This window comes from Lissotriton helveticus, chromosome 7, assembly GCF_964261635.1.
Source record: "Lissotriton helveticus chromosome 7, aLisHel1.1, whole genome shotgun sequence".
In the NCBI taxonomy this organism is placed as follows: domain Eukaryota; kingdom Metazoa; phylum Chordata; class Amphibia; order Caudata; family Salamandridae; genus Lissotriton; species Lissotriton helveticus.
Window position 1 is genome coordinate 1,890,842,536 of NC_136068.1, and position 22,922 is coordinate 1,890,865,457.

The following is a 22,922-nucleotide window of genomic DNA, read 5'->3' on the forward strand; positions in this document are numbered from 1 at the left end:
GGACAATACAATCTTTTTAGGGGTGACTTAAAAATATTTAAAAATAAGGTTTTGACTTTCAAAGGGGTTATTTTTCTGTTTAAGACCACAACATCCAGGCTACAAATGGTAGGCCTGCAGTTACGTTTGCAGTGCCGCTGTATTGAATGGCACAGTGTGTACTGCAGTCCACTGATAACATTTACCTTACAAGCCCTGAGTACACTTTGAAACCATATACCAGGGGTATTCAAATTTCAAGATAAAGGGGGAACAGAGGTATGTAACCACTGGTTAGCAAGGATAGAATACAGAGCTCTGTAGCCAGCAAAAACTCCTGTGACAAAAATCCAAGGGTACAACACACAAAAGATGGCCATTCCTTGTAGGAAGCATACCCTTCCAGCACAATATCCTATGCCTAGACAGACACATTTTGAAAAGTCCAACGCAGTCTCTGTCTGCTGTGCAGTGCACACACTGTGTGAAATGTTTGAGAGAAAAAAATAGCTCTCCTCGGTAGCGCCTGCTTCAAAGAGACACTATTTTTTAATGCAAAACCTGGTCTGATTACCTTAGTATTTTGGGTTTTGCCTCAAAACATATGGGTGCTTCCACTGGTGCACTATGTGTGCAGAGAAAATTGCACCTTTCCACAAAATGAATTTATAAGAATGTGCAGTATTACTAAAGGAGGGCTCTTTTACATATAACTATATCCCTTTGTGAATTGACTCCAAAACACTCAACTCACTATGTCTATTTGCATTGTTTATATCAATTTCCTGAGTATTCCAATTTTTAGCTATTTCAATTGTTTTGTGGACTCATAAAGTCAGATGAGTCGGTTACATCCTCTGAATTGTCTTTGAAAGTTAACAGTCAGATCGTCATTGTACACCAGTCTATTGCAAAACAGGTACAGGAAAGAGATAGCAAAGAGCAACACTATGTTGACATCAGCCTCATGAAATAATTTCCTGCATGAAAATTTAAAACATTATACAGACTTCCTGGCTAGCTGGCTAACTTAATTAGGCCTAGCTTGAAATCTGCCACAATGAGATGTGAACCCAGGGCCGGCTCTAGGGCGGTGTGATCGGTGCCACAGCACCAGACGTTGATTTGGGGTGGGGGCATCATTTTTGCAAGTATATTATCAATTTAAAAGCACCTGCTGCCACATCCTGGCCTCCAGCAATTTTCAGGCATAAATTAAAGTGTCAAGATAACTCAGATGTTTAATCGTCTTCCTGGACAGAGACCAGAGGTTTGCCCAGTGGAAGTTTTGACTCACCCTAAGGTAACGCAGCAGGTTCAAATGGCTGCTGCTAAGAACGTGTACCATGCAGATAACAAAGTGCATATAATGTTAATAGGTCAGTGGGTTACTGCTTCTGTAAGAGAGCCCCTTTTGTTACTTGTGGTTTATAAGTCAAAATCGTAATATTTGGACATTGAGATATTAACTGTCATCAAAGAGCTACATGCAAACTGCAAGGTATAGTATATAGTTAGAGCTATATCTTGTTTTGTCCAGTCTTTCATTATCCTAATCTTGCCAAAAAGGTTTATTTGTGAAGAAAACAATTCTTATTATTAAAGAGAACTCCTAACAATATTATGTCAGGTTTTACATTTTAATTTGTGCTTTTCCAGAATATGGACTCTTAAACTATATTGCCTACCAGTATCGCTGACATATTACTCCTACACTACACATTGTAGTCCTGTCTGATGTAACATTTCCTATGCACTGATTAACACACATATGATTGTCTCTGTGCAAAGTGTGTGTGATGTAAAGTGCTCTGACCCCTTACACTGATAATAGTGGTGCTATAAAACTGAATGAATCTGAGAGACAGTGGTTATAGGGACTCGAGGGGCACTGTTACGTGGTGCTAGTAGGGGAATCCGTGGCAGAGGTGATCATTAGGGGGGGCACCAACAAACATTGTCCCACAGGGTGCCTCTGAGTGAACCATCAGAGTTGCTTATCAATTCCAGTCAAATAAAATCGTTATTGTTTTCATCACAGGTCATAATAATGAGCAACAATAAATTATTGACAACAAAAACTTTCCTACATCAGATCTTACAACAACACAAAAAGATTAAAAATGAGAAGGACAAAATAATTGTTTACATGTGTTTGCTCATTGACTAGAACAAGCCCATCCACTCTCTGTTAGTCCTATAGTAAACAGCAAGCAGCACTTTATGAAACAATATTTCAAAAGCGAAGCCTTTTTCTATGAACAAGGCCAACTTTACGGCTGGTGGCATCCAGTACAAAAATGATGCTTGTTGCTCCTCCATGACCTCCTTCTCCAGAGTTCTCCTCGCTTCCAGCCTCCATGAGTTCCACATATCTTTCCATAATCCCCTCTCCAACCTAAGAATGTAGAATTTTTAGAGCTACTAGGTTAATGAAAGATGGAAGGGAGACATAGCGCTCTAACCTATACCATGCAGTCTGAATGCAGCTCCTTGATGATAGCGCTTAGGCAACTGTGCTATATTATGATTGTAACTTATGAACTGCAAGTAACAAAAGGATCTCTGTGAGAATAGCAGTAACCCACTGAGCTATACACATAAAATACATGTCTGTCGAATGTATGGTACATTATGTCTCTGCGCTATCTTGTCATGAGTTGAAACTGCTATTAGACAAAACTCCGATTTTTCTCCAGCAGGAACATTACTTACCAGAGATATCTTGACTTTTTTTTGTTGCGTGCAAACTGCTGGACAAATAGTGAACTCTGCAGCAGGTGCTTTTAACTATATACATTATTTCTACAAAAACCTTCACCTCCTAAGCTCAGTTCCAGGTGCATCTGCACCTGTTGCACCGCCATAGAGCTGGCCATGACTAGGATGGTTACCATAAGTGCCCTCCATGCGAATCATAAGCAGGAGATTACTGAAACATAAATAAGAAGTTGCTTCTGTTCTGTAGCACAGTGTAAACACCTCAGCATCATTTTGACAGCAAAGATTTTTTTTTAAAGCTAGTAGCCTTTTTCCCAAGAGTGACCACTGACATCATGAAGATCTTTGCTTGAGCATGGCCTCTTCCACCTTTCCAAGTAGATAGGGAAGTAACCCAGGCCCTGTAGTACAAGGGGGCATAATGTAGGTGACCCCTCCTGGGCCCCCAAACACTTGAGGGAGACCCCATGCAACCCAATAGCAATGAAAATCTGTGAGATATGGGGGACTTGGGGGCCTTTTTTCACATTCTGGAGGAGTCCCCATCATTTTGTGTTACCCCACTACCAGTAGACTCCAGTAGTGAGGGACCCAAGCCTACATTTTAAATATAAAGTCTTGGTATCTCAGGTTGAAACTGATCAATATATAGGGGCATTTTTACAAAAGAAGTGACGGAGCGTGGCATTAGCCCTGATGGCTTACCCCCACGCTCCGCCACTTCTGAAACACAAGGCTCCACTGTCTTTACAAGAATATGGTGCAACCCTGCGCTTCTCCCTGCTCTGATGCTACATTTAGCAGCCTAGCGCCAATGCAGACACCCTTGCACCATAGTGCAAGGGTGCATGTGTTGAGGGGAAGGGTTGTTTATGTTCAAGAAGGTGTCTCTACCGGCACATAAACAATATGAAATGGCGTTTTGAAACTGCTATGCGTGCTGCTTTGTGCAGTACCTATAAAAGTTTCACCTTGTCATTTTTTTATGATTTTTATGTTCAAGAAGGGACACCTTCCTGCACATAAACACATATTCATTGTGTTTTGCTGTTTCTATGTGTGCTGCACAATGCAGCACACATAGAGAAAGCAAAAATGAGGAGAAATAAAGCATTTCTCATCATTTCGCCGGAGTAAGACCAGGTTTTCCCTGGTCTTAATTTTGGTGCTGCCCAATTTTTATGCCACCCTTGTAAATATGGAACAGCATCAAAATCAATGGGTGTTGCGATGGAACACCCACCACAACACCCATTGCTCTCCCCGTTCAAGCTTCACACAGCATGAAAGGGTATCTTATTCATAAGGCAGGGTTAAGCCAAGTTAAGTGGCTTAACGCTGCCTTGTAAATAAGGCAAAGCCCCTATCACCACAGGAATGTCACCAAAAGTGATGTTCCTGTGGCGATAAGGGCTTGTAAATATGCCCCATAGTTTGGTGTTAGTGAGCACATAGTGACCGCAATGACTGCTTTTTCAAGGTCTGGAACCAGGATTACTTCCTGAATGCATGGTTCTTATCGGACCCAGTTACATCTGAATTATTCCATAGATTAAATCATCCCGGATCCACGAGGGAGCTTTTGACTTGTGAAATATCCAGATTTTCATGAGCTCCACAGAGGGATCTCACCTACAGCTCGTATCGAAGATAGGGGTCAGTATGTTGGATTCTACTTAGTGAACCCAATGCAATATGGGTCAGAGCAATAACATCCGACTAGGTATCTCGCGCAAAAAAAGGTATGAAAGGGCTACCAGGCGATAGGTACCGGTCTGAGAACAGCCCCTCCCAGCCCAGCCCTGGGAGTCTGCGAGATGTGCCTAAGGCATAATACTTACAGACGGTGTCCCTTGGTCTATGAGGCATCCGACCGTAGTGCAGAGAATCACAGTCTTATTTACAAGGTAACAAACATGTGTTTGTTGCTCATGGTGTACATAGGAACAACGGGGCATATTACCAAGGCTGGCGATATGAGATTATCGCCACTTTAGCGGCCATTTTAGGCCGCTAAGCGGCCATAATTATATTGCTCTATTAGCAAGCTCTCGCTTACAGCAGTTAGCGACAGCTTGTAGGCGATAGCGAGTGGTTTGGGGCCCGCTTTGCATGTCAGCGATATTTTTCACTAATGACATGCAAAGTGGGCATGCCCAACCTGTTAGAGACTGAAAGCAATCGCTAACATTGCTATCGCGTATTATCAACGTTATCAACGCAGGCGTAGCAATGGAAATATTCGCGCTAAGCGCGAATATCTCCAAAACCTAAAGCCTGCTCAGAGCACTTCTTAGCCTGTATATCCAATGGGAGGTGGATATTCAGGCTAAGTCCCTTTTAGTGATAATGCCTGAATATTGCTTGATTTCCAAAGATATTCACGCATTTCGCCGCTATCGCCGGAAATGTTATCGCTTTAGAGATAAACGTTGCTAATAGCACGTCATCTCTGCGATAAAATCTGGCAATGCGCGGCGATAAAAAAAATGTTGGTAAGCCCATTTAGCGATAAATATCGCTCGTTTTTGATAATATACCCCAACATGTGTGAACATTGTGCTGTGAAATACTCTTATATATGACTGCTGACAGCCATGCTCGTATCTCATACTCAAAATAGACAGATGTATTGTTGATTCCTGGTACGTAGGAGCATTACACATGCACCCCATATCGCAGTTGTGTATGGAGAGGGAAACACTCTGTCAAGAAGACCATTGCCTAGTACTGTGAGTAAAATAGCACAATGGTTCATAGGGCACGGGTCAAAGTTTTTTTTTTGGGCACAGAATAATTTATACAAAATTAAGTTTCATTTGTTGAATCCATAAATATTATTTGCACGTTTTGCAAGCTCAAGTTAAAGTAATAAATATCCAAGTATGCTGTCTCTACCAATCCTTGATCGATGACCCACTCACCTGAGAAGCCGTAGCAAACATCTGTGCTGACACTAGAGTACGTTTCGTGTCAAGGCAGTGAGGAATATTTATACAGATGTTGTGCACATCTCTACACTGAAAATTCACTTCTTTCCCTCAGGGAATAGCTCCCTTCTCTGTTAATGATTCCCTCAATGAAATATAATTGAACAGGGGTACTGCCAATACTGTGTGGGAATAAAGTCTAAATGGTGTGTTTATTACTTCATTTTTGTATCCCCAAGCTCGAGGTTTCTTTTGCACTAAGGTTATTATCAATAGTTCTGGTAAAAATACATGTTACAAGAGGACTGCTGCTCTGGGTGCAATGTTTACTGAATATTGTTTTCTCTTCTGGGAAGCAATATTCAGTATCGTTGTATCCATAATGTGATTATGTTTGCCCACTATAATTCTATAAATTTGAGTCTTTAATTACAATATTCATAGTTTGTCTTCCACCTTACCAACCAAATGTATGTTCTAACAGACATCTCTACTTGACTGCCATGTCATTTAATAAGGTACTGCTGAAGCGTCATAAGTTATAGTCATACAAACTTTTTTGGTCAGTTTATTAAAACATACAATTTAGTCAAAAGATAACTAGTTAAAACATCATGCAATAAAATCCATTATTTACAAATAGTTGTACAGTTAGCCTTCGAAAACTTTTATCACTCCTAATCACTAAAAGCAGTACCAGATTAAATGGATTACAATGCAAGTATGATGTAAAAAGTGCAGAATTCATCATGCAAAAGGTGCAAAGTAAAATCTGAGACTAAGCAGTCATTTATCATGCTATCTTTGTTAATTCCAATACAAGAAGTAAAGCACGGAGGGGCAGATTATCAACGGCCATCGATAATTGTCCCTGGCCCTGCTTAGCGATAATTATGTTATCGCATGCTATCTCTGGTATTTATCGCCCTGGTAGCGCGTACTTAACAACCCGTTACTCCAGGGTGATACAAATTCCAGAGAAGGAGAGGTTATCGCCCTTTCGCAGGGAACATGGCTGGTTTTCCAGCAATGTTCCCTGCAAAAGGTCGATAACCTTGCTGATACGACCCACAGGGTCGTATCAGCACAATCCACCCCCTATGTTAGGGATGGATAAGTCATGATTTTAGCAGACTTAAGATTTTGCTAAAATCATGTGGGCTGCCTTGTAAATATCGCAATGTAAACATCAGCAATATTTGCAAGGGGTACGCCCTGTAACAACCACTTTGCATCTCGTTGGCGATGCAAAGGGAGGCGTTGGGAAAAAGTGTGCTAACATGCGATTATGCATACCTGCACCCTCTTGTAAATAGGGCGCTGGTATTATCTCTGCTTTTTTGGCTTTGTAAGCCAAGAAAGTGGAGATAAAGCTCTTGTAAATATGCCCCCTAGTGCTTGAAATGAGTTCACAGGCGTCATACAGAGGGGCAAGAATCGTACATAATAGGCTTACTAATGTAAAATGTATTACTAAAGGGTGCACAGACTTGTGGAGGAATCTGAGCTGTTGTATATCACAACATTGAGGTCAATAACATTGAGTTGCACATAGATCAACTCCACAATATCAACTACCAGCATATTTAGTCTCACTATTCTACTTTTGTGATGGGGTGTCCCAACACTGACTGAAGCGGAGTGTTGAAGGCGGTTGCTGAAAGGTAGAGGTACCGGTCTATAAAGGTCTATCAAGACATCCAGGAAAAGTGCACATATTCGTGAAATCAGCTCAGCCTGATTAGGGAGCCAGGGGATCTTTCTGAGCAGGGTTTTAGAATGACTGCATCTAGGTGGTTCTGGTCTGGTTTCATCATCTGGGTCTCCTCATTCAAGCCACACTAGTGACACTAAGGACTACAACCTCTTCTGAGGCATGAGGGAGCCCGAGGATATTTTATAGGTCACTACCTATTCTGACAGATGAGATCAAAATAGTTCTTTAAATGTAATGGGAAAAAAAGGAGAGATAAATGCAGTGCATGCAAAAGAAAAAACTAAAACAATGGTGAATTTAAAATTGTTCTATGGTAGACCCTACTTTTATTATTGTCTCCCACAAAGCAAACCTAAACACAGTGCAAAATGACAGTTTAACCAAATAGCTGTCTATTCAAAGCTAAGGGGTCAACATGTTTCAGTACCTACAGACCATATTTGGTCCTATGCCTTCTTCAGGACCACTACTATGCTACTGCATATATGTGAAAACTAATTACAATCTAAGACTACTTTAAGGACGCTAGAGACGGTTGGAACGAATACAATCTGTATTCAAGCTTGTGCTTGCCTTCCTCAGCATTTCCCATGCAGCTCACGGTTTCTGTAATAAAGTAAAGGTAGATAAACACAACTATCTAAAGGTGTCCAGGATTACACCCATTCTCAGCAAAACAAACGTTCACATAGTGGGAATCAAATCTTAATTCTCCACACATTCTCTTAATTGAGTATACGCATTTTAGTCCTTACCTGAAATGCAAGAGGAGGATGCCCCACCTCACCTGGCTGCGGCTCAGGGAATACAGAGGCACCGCTCTAAGGGTAAAACAGGGGGGAGTACCAGATTTTTGTTGGGACTCTACCATCCCGATCATTCTGCAAGTTCACTCTGTATCACAACAGCTACACATACGCTGCCAACCCACAATAAAAGAACTTAAAAACAGATGAAAACATGGTGTGATGTTGAGTATTCACTGACACCTATACAGTACATATACTGTTTGATCACCACACTTGTGTATTAAAAAATAGACAGATCGTACATGTCAATCCATTAAAGGACTTGAGGTCATCCTATCTGATGTCAAACTAGTACTGATGCACAAAAAGTCTTGCATCTCAGGGCATAAATGCCTCAATTTCATTACTGATGTCTTGTATTTCTTATGTCGTAAGAATTCCCCTTTAACGTGTATGAACTCTTCAAGTAAATAATCACAAATGTTCATAGCTTAAGTGAACATGTGTAAGCAAGATCCCAAATTTTCTTGTCATATGAGCTGCATAATGCGATCATCAATACAAGCCTGCATGCTATTCGAGTTTACTCCCCATGGGCTTGGAAACAGAACTGTACAGGAAGCCTATGGCAAGGAACTCATTGTTGTGCTATGATAGCTATCATCCGAAATCTCTCAGTAGCAACTTACCATACGGGCAGTTTCTGCGAGTCCGTAGAAACTGCTTCACTAAGGAGAAATTTCAGGAACATGCTAAGATTTTGTCAACACAACTATGTCCTAGAAAATATCCTCCAAATTTGATACGCCGTTCAGTCGAGCAAGCTTTGAATAATAACTTAGAAGCATTAATTGATCCATCAGTACCTAAAGGAGAGCTATCACACTTGACCTTTGTGAATACATTCAGTATCATGTCCAATGAGATACAGAAGTGTGTCCGGAAACATTGGAAGATATTGAATATTGGTAATGAAAAACTGCCCCTGCCTCTTTTCTCCTTTAAGAGGAGTACGAACCTGCGTGATCAGTTGGTACACACAAGGCCCCGGACTGCTAAGATACATACTGTAGGCACATTATGGGACCTCCCGGCGGTCAAAGGCCACTTTCCTTGTGGGTATTGTAGTGTCTGCCCACAAACGATGAAAACCAAAACAATCGATCTAGGGCCGGAATACCTTGGGTCCAGAGAAAATTCACTAATTGTAATAGTGAGAAGGTTGTATACCTGATTACGTGCTAATGTGGATGGCACTACATGGACATGACCTCCCGAAAGGTGAATTAAGAATCATGGAACATAAGAGCACAGTCAGGTGTAAAAAACAAGCAACTAGACTTACGAGTCATTTTTTGGATGTACATCACAAACCAGAAGACTTTAAATGGACTATCCTGGAACAATCTTACATTCCAAGTCATGTCGCAGATGTTTCAAAGTGTATTTTACTCAAAGAACACAAATGGGTTTTCAAGTTACAGAGTGACAAAAGAGGGTTAAATGATGCTATACCCTGGGCTATGCTGTGATAAGGAACATCTTTTGATCAATCATCTACTATTTGGATTACAGATAAATCTCCTGTAGTTTTCTAGTTCTATATTTTGATTGATGTTAAATGTAACACAGACACATATTAGGGAGTTTAATATGCTCAGTAAGAAGATTTGCACAAAGCTTTTTCTCTTTCTATAAAACTAAAGGCATACAACTGACGTTAGATATCATAGAAATATGACCCTGGGAGGTATTAATGTCCCACACCTTACCACTATACCAAATCCCCATAACTAAAGGTTTATTATTATATATTTTTCCCTGGAGGGAGGTTTGGTCTGATGCAGATAGTGCTGGGCACTACACACCTTTATGTATGTATATTGATCTAAATCCTTGTTTCATGTTAGAGGCAGCAACAAGAGATCTCTGTTTTTTTTTGCAAAAAAACAACAAGTATATATTCTCTTGTAATTAAGAGTCCCTCGTTAGAAAGAACTGCGGGCGAAATATGGAGTGATCGGGTAAAGCAGACTACAATTCCCATCACCACAGCATCATGATGGGTGACATATGGTTCTCGCACTTCGCATCGCGATGCGTTATGAACTTAGACACTAAAGTGAAAGGGTAGTTAAGATGGCGGCGTCCCGCAAGTTGGTATCTCCCCAGACGGCGTGGATGCCAGTCCGAGGTACCGACTGGAAGGTAAGCGGGGCTGCGATACACGCGATAGCACTGCTTAGGCATTAGGCATATAGGGGGAGTTTGAGTGCTCATTTTGTATTGTTTACTACGGTTGGTTTTCAGAACTAACTATCAGGATCCCATAGTGGCCACGGGAAATTAAGTTACCATCAGGTTAGAGCGTGAAAAATAATGGTCATTGAGAACTTAGGTGGGGTCGCCAAAGTATGTCCAGCTTGGTCTCTAAACATTGCCTCAGACCATTCCTTAAAGTGTGTGCATATTGGAAGTTGAAAACCTCCAGTGGGATGAAGCTGCAGACTGTATCCAGTGAAGTGGAAGAAACAAGAGAAATGTACCATATTTATTGTTATTTATTTTAGACCCTTGAATATATTTTTGTATGTATGGTTTTCAACTTCCAACAAAGAGACTAAGAGGCCTATTAGGATGGCAGGCAGAACTGAGTCCGCCCGCCATACTAGTGGGAACAGGACAGCCCACCTGCCATGCGGTGCTAGATGCAGCAGTCGCATCTGACATTTTAACTTTGCAGCGGTTGCTGCTTGCTGCAGCACCCTCCGCAAAGGTAAAATGCCATGTGGTGCATTTCCATTCACAACGTGTCAGGCAATGCGCAGTGCCTGCCACCTTGTGAATGGACATGTAGGGAGTACCATGGATATCCCCCAAGTGTACCCCCCACCTCCCCAGGGGACGCAAATGGGCCCCCAAAGCAAGTCCCAGCCAGCCTTTCCATGGCGGCATTGGAATGTCAATTCTTTATCCCCGATTGGTGCTGTAATAGGTGTTCGGGATAGGTCCTTATTTTTGCACTGAGTAAAGTTGTTACATAAATAAATTGTTGCGCTGTAATTGCTTAAAATATATTAAGTAATAGGTGGTATTGTTCGACTTAAACACTTTGCTAATATTCAACTGGGTAAGTTTCAGCATGAATGTGCCATGCATGAGTAAGTTTTAATGCTCAGGAATTGTGAGTGTCAATCAGTGTTCATTATGCATGTTATGCATGTTCGCTCTCGCCATGGTAGTATTGGTGTTAAACTACAAACATCGTGGGGCATTTGTATTTTCACTTGATAACTTTCATGCTCTTCACATTGCTCCCCCTTTATGATGGATGAGTTCTAAGAACTGACAATGAGGGTGAGTGTTCTAGCTTTTTTGTGAAATGTCATGATAAAACCACTTCCGGGTTGCGTTTCTGTATGCCTCCAGTCAGAACGCTTTGCCAGCAGTGGGAACAAGACCAGCATACTCGCTGTGCATGAGGTACTCGTAGAATGGCTTTGCTTCTTTAGATATAAGGTTTAAGCTTACAATGTGGAATTTAAACACATCAACGATACTAATTAGGTTTTGACATTTTGTTGGCAGGTTTCTTGGCATAGTTGTCCCAATTACAGAATAAGGATAAGCGCACTCGCCTTAGGTAACATTTGGTTTTCTCTCGTTATTGCATAGCTCCAATCACCACTAGAATTTGTATTAACATGTTGGTCCTCCGTGTTCTGACAGATTTGGAAGATATATTTGGCTGCTGCTAACTGTGTTATGTATACAGCTACACATTTTGATATTAAAGATTTTCCTTTTTAAGTTAAGAGTGCAACAATTTAGAGCAATAAGTATTGTGGTTTATACATTTTGGTGAACCTGTACTGATTATTGGAGATACTCATGGGACATATTATCCCGGTAGATTGTCGATCCTTACTCTTTTGACAAATAAATACTCAATTGGAAAGACCTAGCCGGGTCGGAAGTATAACCGGGAACTAGGTCAGATCCTGCCACCATTTACTTTTGAGCTTGTGATGTATTACTACAATGGCTTATTTTTCTGGCTATAGAATGAGTCTGGCACACATTGTTGTTACAGGCATAGAACTGCCATTTGGGTAGTCATACAGATAGGCTTTTGACTTCAGGGGTACTACTTGGTGATTTTCTGATACGAATGATGCACGTGCATGCATCACTACACCTATTTTAATACATACTTTAACTGTTGGAGAGTCAAACTTCACCTCTGCCTCATTAACTGGCACATGACCCCGCCACACTTTTGTATCTCTCCCTGGCCCAATTCTCCAGTTGATTCCCATTTTTTCAGATGAGATCTCTCATCCCAATGTGATTTTTTGCTAAGCGAAGACTCTGGAGGTGTAGTGTAATACCTCTAGGGTATGAGGTTCACTCTGTGCACCAATTATGCTGTGCAAATAGAGTTTTACTCATATGACATGAGTCACGTTTCTGTTACTTCCAGCCCTGAAGAAGTTGAGGGTTATCATTAAGGGTGGGCGTAGTTCGCGAAGTAGCGCTACGCGAAGCTACGCCAAGTGCACTGCGCACTACGTAAACTTCACGTAGCACTACGCGAGCTGCGTAGTAGCATGTTCGCACTGTGCAAGATGCGTTTTCAATGATTGCTCAGTGCGGACAAGCATCCGGCACTGTGCAAGCATTGAAAACGGCATCTTGCACAGTGCGAGCTGTAGTTTTCTGCTGCTCGAGTAGATTATTACTCGAGCGGCAGCTTTCTCAACGCGAACAGGTAGTTTCTCATTGAGAGCGGTCGCGAGCATGCGCAACCACTCACAATGAGAAACCTGACCTCCTCCTGTTGAGAATCTCACCGGGATGTCATTTTGCTTGCTTGCGGCCACGAACATGACGTTCAGGACCACGAACAAGCAAAAAATGACCGCTGCACTACGCTACGCTGCACTACGCATGTTCGCACTGTGCTACGTGCAGCTCGCGTAGTGCTCAGTTGCGAAAACTTCGCAAACTCCGCGAGCGTAGCGTAGTGCTTCGCCCAGGGTTAGTTATCATCCCAGCAATAAAACATGTGTTGGCTGGACCTTGTGGTGTTCTTTGGAATAAAATATAAGAATTCTTACAAAAGACTTACTGGCTCCATTTTCAACATTGGATTGAACTTTCAAACCACATGAACCTGTGTGCACAGTATCAGACTATATTCATTTGGACCTTGTGGTCCCACACTGAGGGTTTTAGGAGGTTTTCCCTCACCTGTTGCACCGTTTGATCCCTATTCTGTGTTCTCCCTTACGATAGTGTGCAGGTGCCACATTTTCCTGTGTGAATTAATACCCTCTTTTGATCATTACATTCTACTATCATTGCCTAACACACGGCGATGGCAAAAGTCTTGTTTGTCTGAGGTCAGGAGGCTATGAATACGGCCGCAAATGGTGCCCAATTATACATTTTAAAATCTGGCAGATCTAGCAGCCCTTCAGTTAAACAGGAGTTTCGTATGTCATCAGTGATGTCATGAGTGATGTCACTGACTATCCGTGAGTGATGTAATATGTGACGTCATCAGCAGTGCATTGCAGGCGCACAAGTTATAGTTAACCGAACTTACTATAACGGGGGAATTTCATTGGTTTTGTATGAGTGAAATGTCCAGCTAACTATAACATGTGTGAAACCTATGTTTTTTTCAGTAAATTTCTAAGGTTTTTTAACTCCTAATTCCTAACTATAACATGGCTGAAACCTATGGTTTTTTCAGTGAATTTCTAAGGTTGTTTAAATGCTAATTCCTAACTATAACATGGCTGAAACCTATGGTTTTTTTCAGTGAATTTCAAAGGTTTTGTAAATGATAATTTTTAAATATATTAATATATATTTTTTATACTAATTTACTACATTGTTTTAAAGTATTTCATTTTAGATATTTAATTTTTTAAATAACATTACATATTTTTAATATAAATTGGAAAAAAAGTTTTTAAAATATTGAAATTGTAATATTTTTATTTTTTATTTTATATTTTTTTAATTTATATATGTTTTGTATAGCAGTCAATTTTATCCTATGGAAGGAAATTCAAGTTACTGGTACTGAAAGATGCAGCACTGAGGTCTCTCCTGATAACAGGTGAGTAAATCGGAATTCAGAGTTCGGCTGATTTCTGAGGAATTTTTTAAATTACCAAAACTTCACACTTTTCTCAATATTGCAAGTGAAACCAGTCAATGTTAGCCTATGGAAGAAAATTCGAGTTACTGTAACTACGATTAGAATTACTTTTCAGGATCAGTAGTGGGCTGAAAGATGCAGCACTGAGGTCTCTCCTGATAACAGGTGAGTAAATTGGAATTCGTAGTTCGTCTGTTTTTAGAGGAATATTCGTACATTTCAAAAATAGACACTTAGAAACTTTTCTGGTGAAAACCACACAATAGATTTCTATGGAAGGATATACAAGTTACTGGTAAGTATGCTTAGATTTACTTTTGAGGGTCCGTACTGGGCTCAAAGATGCAGCACTAATGTCTCTCGTGATTACAGGTGAGTAAATCAGAATTTGTAGTTCCGATGATTTTAGAGGAATATTGTGCTCAATAGTGAAGGAAGGGGGAGGGGCCTGAGGTGACATGTGTGCAAACACGCCCTGTGGCACGTTTTAGATTGGGGAATTAATTCCTCTTCAATCCTGAGGTCCCCTGTTAGCCAACTAGCCCACCACTATCTTCACCACTGTGCAAAGGCGCCCCGTTGTGCGTTCTAAGTTGGAGGATTAAGTCCCCTTTCATGCTGGGGGTCCCTGGAGGCAAACTAGCCCACCAGGAACCTCCAGTATGCGCCAGGGGGCTGCGATGCAGAGAGGTGTAAAAAGGGGCGTGGCCTCTCTACAGGTCTCTGCAAGGCAATAGGGACTGCCAGTAGGTAATATATACACTGAAAAAAACATAGGTTTCAGGCACATTATAGTTAGAAATTAGCATTTAAAAAACATTAGAAATTCACTGAAAAAACAATAGGTTTCAGGGGCGTTATAGTTAGTTGGACATTTCACTCATACAAAACCATTGAAATTGCCCCGTTTTAGTTAGTTCAGCTAACTATAAATCGTGCCCCTGCAATGCACTGCTCACATATTACATCACTCATGACGTAGTCAGGGACATCACTCATGACATCACTCATGAAATCTCAAATGACATCACTGATGACATCACTGATGACATCAATCAGTGAAGCTGTGTTATTCTGAAAATTAAATATGTTTTACATAGGTATATCTCAAGGTCGATGGAAGAATAAATGAATAGATTAGTGTCTAAATGTATGTTTTTTTGTTGAAAATTGATTGTATAACTGACTGATTAACTGTATCTTAGTGATTATTTGGGTTAGGGAGTAATGTTTAAATATCTAAATATCTCTCACTTTGTATATAAGTGGCTGCATGGATTGGTGAGTAGCTACATGAGTGTCTATATGGGTTATTAGTTGGTTTTTTGAGTATCAGTTTGAGTGTCTGAGTGTTTTATGGCACGGTGGGAGTGTTACTTAGTGCATAGATGCATGAATGATGAACTCACTGTTTGTATGTGTTGAAGACAGTATGTGTGAAGGACTGTATGGGTTGATGAGTGTGTGTATGGGTGTGTTACTGAGTGAATGACTGTCTCAATAGTGTCTTTTTAAGGAACTCCATATATTTTAAACTAGTATATGTAAGTATAGGTGTATATAATGAGTATATGAGAGATTGAGAGATTGGAAAAGTACCTGTATAAATTAGTATGTGTTTCTATCAGTGACTGCTTAAGAGAGTAAGTATGTGTAAGTTTCTGTAGCAGTAAGAATGGTGGTGTGTGTATAACACTATATGCAATTTAATGGATGTTTGATACTTTGTTTGCATGTGTGACTATGTGTACGAGTAACTCTATGGATGAGTGTCAGTGTGTAACAGGATGTATACGTGTATGAGTACATATGATGGATCACTGACATAATATCGACGACACAAATATCGAGATACACAAATATCGAGTCAAAAATATCGATTGACAAAATATCGACTCCCTATCTTCAAACAGGTAAGTACCAAAATATCGACTCCAAAATATCGACTTACAAAAATATAGACTGTCAAAATATCGATTTTTTAAAATGTCTTAAAAGTAAGTTAAAACTAATATAGTAATAAATATATTTAATATAAACTTAGAAATAATAATAAAAAAAATATAATTTTAATAAATAATTTATCTAATTAAAAAAATTACATCACCAAAAATTACACACACACATATATATATATATATATATATATATATATATATATATATATATATATATATATATATATATTTAAACATATTATTAAATAAACATATATAACATTTTAGAAAATGTTTAAAATTTATTGTTACAACTATAGTGAGTTCAACATTAGCAAAAGTGTTGGATAGCGTAGAGGTAAAATTTACTACTCCCACTCCAGTGGGTGCAACAGTAGGGAAAGCGCTGGATAGCGTAGAGGTTAAAATTACTATTCCCACTCCAGGGATGTATGACGTTACAACGCATACTTTTACAACGCCTACCATTACAACAAAACTTTTACAACGCAAAAACTTTTACAACGCATACATTTACAACGCAAGATTTTACAACGCATATACCTTTACAACGCATACCATTACAACATAAGTATTGGTAAGTATATAATAATTTTTTGAATATAAATTAATAAAAAATATTATAATATAATTTAATATAATTTAATTTTATTAAATAAATGTAATTTAAATGTAATTTTACTTTATTTTTACAAAGTACCCCTGTACCCCAAAAACCCAAAACTGACCCTGAACCCTAAAAATACCCCTTTACCCATAAACTGAAAACTGACCCTGAACCCTAAAAATACCCCTTTACCCGAAAACTGAAAACTGACCCTGAACCCTAAAAATACCCCTTTACCCAAAAACTGAAAACTGACCCTGAACCCTAAAAATACCCCTTTACCTACAAACTGAAAACTGACCCTGAACCCTAAAAATACCCCTTTACCCCAAAAACTGAAAACTGACCCTGAACCCTAAAAATACCCCTTTACCCAAAAACTGAAAACTGACCCTGAACCCTAAAAATACCCCTTTACCTACAAACTGAAAACTGACCCTGAACCCTAAAAATACCCCTTTACCCCAAAAACTGAAAACTGACCCTGAACCCTAAAAATACCCCTTTACCCAAAAACTGAAAACTGACCCTGAACCCTAAAAATACCCCTTTACCCAAAAACTGAAAACTGACCCTGAACCCTAAAAATACCCCTTTACCTACAAACTGAAAACTGACCCTGAACCCTAAAAATACCCCTTTACCCCAAAAACTGAAAACTGACCCTGAACCCTAAAAATACCCCTTTACCCAAAAACTGAAAACTGACCCTGAACCCTAAAAATACCCCTTTACCCAAAAACTGAAAACTGACCCTGAACCCTAAAATTAAAATATTTATCAATTAATCAATTATAATTAATTACCAATTATATTTTAATTAATTACCAATTAATAATTAATTAACAATTAATTTTTAAAAAATATCAATAAATAAATTAACATATTTAATTAATTATAATTAAATTACTTCCCACCCTATTCCCCTATAAACCCACAACCCGCTACAGAAAATAAATTACTAAAATTAAAATATTTATCAATTAATCAATTATAATTAATTACCAATTATATTTTAATTAATTACCAATTAATAATTAATTAACAATTAATTCTAAATTATTATCAATAAACAAATTAACATATTTAATTAATTATAATTAAATTACTTCCCACCCTATTCCCCTATAAACCCACAACCCGCTACAGAAAATAAATTACTAAAATTAAAATATTTATCAATTAATCAATTATAATTAATTACCAATTATATTTTAATTAATTACCAATTAATAATTAATTAACAATTAATTCTAAATATATATCAATAAATAAATTAACATATTTAATTAATTAGAATTAAATTACTTCCCACCCTATTCCCCTATAAACCCACAACCCGCTACAGACTTATATTACACAAAAAATAAAAATTATTATTAACTTACCTTAAATTCGATATTTTTGTTGTCTATATTATGTCTAGTCGATATTATGTCCATTCTATATTTTTGATTCGATATTATGTCCATTCTATTCGATATTAATTTTCTCTAGTCGATATTTTTGTTGTCTATATTATGTCTAGTCGATATTATGTCCATTCTATATTTTTTACTCGATATTCTGTCCAGTCGAAATAATTGACTCGATATTATGACTGTACACCACATATGATGAGTGAGTACATGTATGAGTGACTGTATAGGACTGTTGGTGAATGAGTGGATGTGTATATAGATCTTGGAATTACTGAATAAGTGTGTAGTAAGTGGTATTGGTATATACATTGTTTTAAAAATGTTAGTTTCTATTTTTGAGTTTGTGTATGAAAGGTTATATTAGAGTGAAAGGAGGTCTGCCACTCTATCACAAGGATGATGTTATCAGTGATGTCATCAGTGATGTGATTTGAGATGTCATCAGTGATGTCATCAGTGATGTCACTGACCATGTCATGAGTGATGTAATATGTGATGTCATCAGCAGTGCATTTCGGGCACGCAAGTTATAGTTAGCTGAACTAACTATAACGGGGGAATTTCAAAGGTTTTGTACGAGTCAAATGTCCAACTATTTATAACGCCCCTGAAACCTATGGTTATTTCAATTAATTTCTAAGGTTTTTTTAAATGCTAATTTCTAAATATAGCGTACTGGCTGAAACCTATGTTTTTTCGGGGAATTTCGAAGCTTTTGAAATGCTAATTTTTAACTATAACATGCCTCAAACCTATGGTTTTTTCAGTTATTTCAAAGGTTATTTAAATGCTAGTTTCTAACTATGCCTACTGAGGTAGGACATGTGAAGAAAGAATAACAGACGTCATCAAAAGAGAGGGAAAAGTATTTGGGCTTTTAGCAAGGTCCAGCGTACCTGCCCTAAACGCAATGCAACAAAGAAAGAGTACGCAGTTCCTAGGTGAAATATTATTCACCGAAAACTACCAGGACATGTATGTGTGGTGGAGTAAGTACAACAGGGGTCTTAAAAGAGAGGAGGAAGGGAATTCCTCCTTTCGGAACTAGGGCTCTCACACACCCAGCAAGCTAGTTGTCATGCTTCATCATTTGAGCCTGCTCCTCGTTGGACCGGCGTTGCAATGCCCAACGAGCACCCTTACAGGGGCTCTTTATCGGAGATCTTTTGTTCCTTGCCGTAAGGGTGCGGTGGGGGTGAAAGGGCCTAGTCAGATGTAGATGTAAGTGAAGTGTTTTAAAATGGGTTAAGGATTCCTCTGCAAGACTCTATTCTGTTGGGTACCTTACCTAAATAAAATGGAAAATGAGGGTAGTGTGTTCTATAAATTGGGTGACAGAAAACCTACTCTGCTCCTTGAAGGTCGACATGTTTCTCCCCTTGTGATTGTCTATATAGGATCATTGGCGATTCTTCAGGACCATGAGAAAAAGACAATTTGTGAAAAGAGAGCTATCTACATAAAAATGAGGTAAGTGTATTTATTCTACTTGCCACTGTCAAACGCCTAGGGGGGATCCTCCGAGGTGATGGAGACCGCCTGAAATACACAACAAATCAAAGAGATAAAAAACATACAGGCGCAGCAATCCTGAGTTTATGCATCACAGCTCTTGGGATGTAGTGCAAATGATAATACACTGTATTAAAAAAGGCGCTTTGTTCCAGTGGGGTGACCCATCCTTCGGAGCAGATTCAATACCGTAACATAAAGCAAAAAACCCCCGTAGACTGAACCTGCTAACACATGCCTTTGTGAAAGACTCACCTAAAGTAGTGTGTGTTCTGGCCTCGTCTGGTACAGCGGTTCACAAGACACTCAAACAATAGTGTCACTACAATCAGGGGGAAAAAAGGAGAAATTGAAGTCATGAAAGACAGGAGGCAAACAGGTCAGGTTGCATAGAGTCTGTAAAGACCGGAGGGGCCAGTGCCACAAGAGGCAAATAAACTGTGTCCTGCATCATGAGGCCGAAGGGGTCTTTGAAAAAGGTACGGTGCAAGAGTTAGGGGATAATTGCAAAATGGAACACTCTTGGTAACCTGAGTAATCACCCGTGGGATTACTCAGGTTACCAGCAGGTAACAAATCTATACTTGACTGGCCCATCACATCCACAACCTTTACAGGCTCTCGTAGATTCATAACACCAACCAAACCTACACTGTCTACTGAGATAGCAATATTGGCCCCAATCCATAATGAATGAAAATCCGGGACTGAGCTTCGAGGATGAGTTTGTAGCTGCGATTCTTAGAGACACTCCATATATTCTAGATACAGCAGGTCCATCCTCCTTTAACCTACAGACAGAGGAATGGAATACTCTAACGGCAATGAAATAAGAGTGGCTTAAAGTTACACTCCACGGGAAATGATGGCAGAATGCTTCAGGGCAAGTATAGCACCCAATGGCCTGATAGTGAGGAACGTTCCACGTATTTTCCTGGAGGATGCCACTTTCAAGGAAGAATGGTTGCTGGTGGCTTGGAAGTGCACCAGGGACCTTCTTGTATTGATTATCAGAACAGGCAAGAGGTTAGCAGATGCCCTATTGATTAAGATTCAGATGGCAAAAGGGACCCTTAAGTCAACCATTCAGATCTCCCTCTTTAAGACCAAACTATCAGAACTCAATAATGAAATTGCAGAACAAAAAGAATTTTTAATGAAACAAAATATCACCAAACTGCAGAAAGACGTTCAGAGATTTGATAAAGAAAAAGTGTATCCCTATCTAAAACCTGATTATGTCTCTAACAAGGATAGTTACTCTTCGGATGAGAGCAGAGACAGCTCACGGAGAGGCTACTCCAGCAGAAATTCTGGTAATGGGAGCTACAGTAACGGAAAACATCCAAGAAGGAACCAACAATGATACCAGATGCAACAATTCTATGGTCCCCCTCAATTCCACGGTCCCTCACCGTCCTTTTGGTTCTACCAGATGTACCCTCCCAATAAACCCCATAATTTCCAGAGCGATAACCCACCTTTTTTAGGCAGAGGTTGGGGCAGAGGAAGAGTGCGCAGAAGAGGAGGCCAGAAACAAGTCCAGAGGCAGGATGCTGAACGGAGCGGGCTGGACACACGGAGCAAAACAAGGGGCAGGAGAGCCTAATAGTCAATGTCTCCATTAGTCACTTGACAGCGACGGAAGAAAGAGTCTTGGAAAAGGGCCTGGGATTTGTCCCCACCCCTAGAACAGACTTATTTAACGAACAGTGTGAGATTCACAAATTCTTTAGAAAGATTAGTCTCAAAGCCTACTTCAAAGATGACATAGAACCGACAAGGGAAGATACGGGTCTACATAACCCCTTGACATTTAAGCCAACATCCAATATGGTACCAACATAGGTTTTAACCTTTGAGAAAGGATCTGGAAGAAGGTACTGCAAAGGTCCCTTTCCATAACATCTCAAGGGAGGAACGCACAGCAATACGACCCCTTACAGAGGATAAAGGGATTAAGATCAAACAAGCAGACAAAGGTGGAGCTACTGTTATTCAGTCCACTAGAGACTACAACATGGAATGTCATCGACAACTCAACAATAGGAACTTCTATACTCCTATTACAGTCAACCCCACAGCATGCCTAACCAATGAAATCACCACTATGGTTTTTGAAGCAGAAAGTAATGGGTGAGGCACCAGAAAAGAAGCTGATTTTTAATCAGCAAACAGCCAAAGATACCATACTTCTATACACTGCCAAAAATACACGGGGGTATAACACCTATCCCTGGCAGACCCATAGTTTCAGGTATCGGGTCCCCTGTGGAACCCCTGTCCAAGTTCGTGGATGTCTTTTTACAACCGCTGGTGGAAAAAATTCCCTCCCATTTAAAGGACACCACTGAGGTACTACGCATTATTGACAATTGGGACATTAATACCGAGATTGACCTGCTGCTAACACTAGATGTTGAGCAGCTTTACACCAACATCCCCAAGGCGATTCACTCCTAGCTGTTGAAACAGCCTTGAGAAATAGTGAGTGGTCTTCCCCGACACCCATCTCCTTCTTCTTGCAGTGTGCTACATTAGCATTGACAGAAAATGTCTTTTAATTTGACAATCACCTCTTCCATCAGTCTCAGGGTACGTCTATGGAGAGCACATTTGCTCCCAGTGTGGCGTGCCCCTACATGGCCAACTTCGAACAAGAAATGATACTCTATCCCAGCAACCCTTATGGCAACAACCTGAGACTATGGAAGAGGTATATAGACAACATACTTGTCTTTTGGAGAGGTGACTTACCCACCTGTACAAAATTCTGTGAATGGATTAATACAAAAAACACTTACCTGAAGTTCACCCACACCATCTCTAATACCCAAATTCCGTTTCTGGATTGAACAATCAGGCTCCATGAGGGTAGACTGGACACTAATAGCTTACTTTTATATAGTAGCTACCACCCCAAAACATTGCGAGATAATCTACCTTTTAGCCAATTTCTCTGCCTGAGAAGAAATTGCACCTCAGCACTGGACTACAAAAAAAGAAGCAAATCTGTTGGCTACCAACCTCAAGAAGAGGCAATACCCTGAGAAGACAGTAAGAAATTGCATGAAGCGAGCCCGTAAAAATAACCGGGATGGGCTCCTTGAACCTAGAGTAAAGGATCCTGATAACACTATCACCTGCGTAACA

The 22,922-nt window shown here is 39.7% G+C and overlaps 1 protein-coding gene across 1 annotated transcript in view; it reads right to left on the reverse strand.

Moving 5' to 3' along the window:
- Positions 1-2,215: 2,215 nt before the first annotated feature.
- LOC144769868 (olfactory receptor 5B21-like) overlaps positions 2,216-22,922 on the reverse strand; it is a 105,923-nt gene continuing 85,216 nt past the window's right edge. Inside the window, exon 3 of the mRNA XM_078654057.1 lies at positions 2,216-2,377. Within this exon, the coding sequence (XP_078510183.1) occupies positions 2,216-2,377 (162 nt within the window). The remainder of the gene's footprint in view (positions 2,378-22,922) is intronic.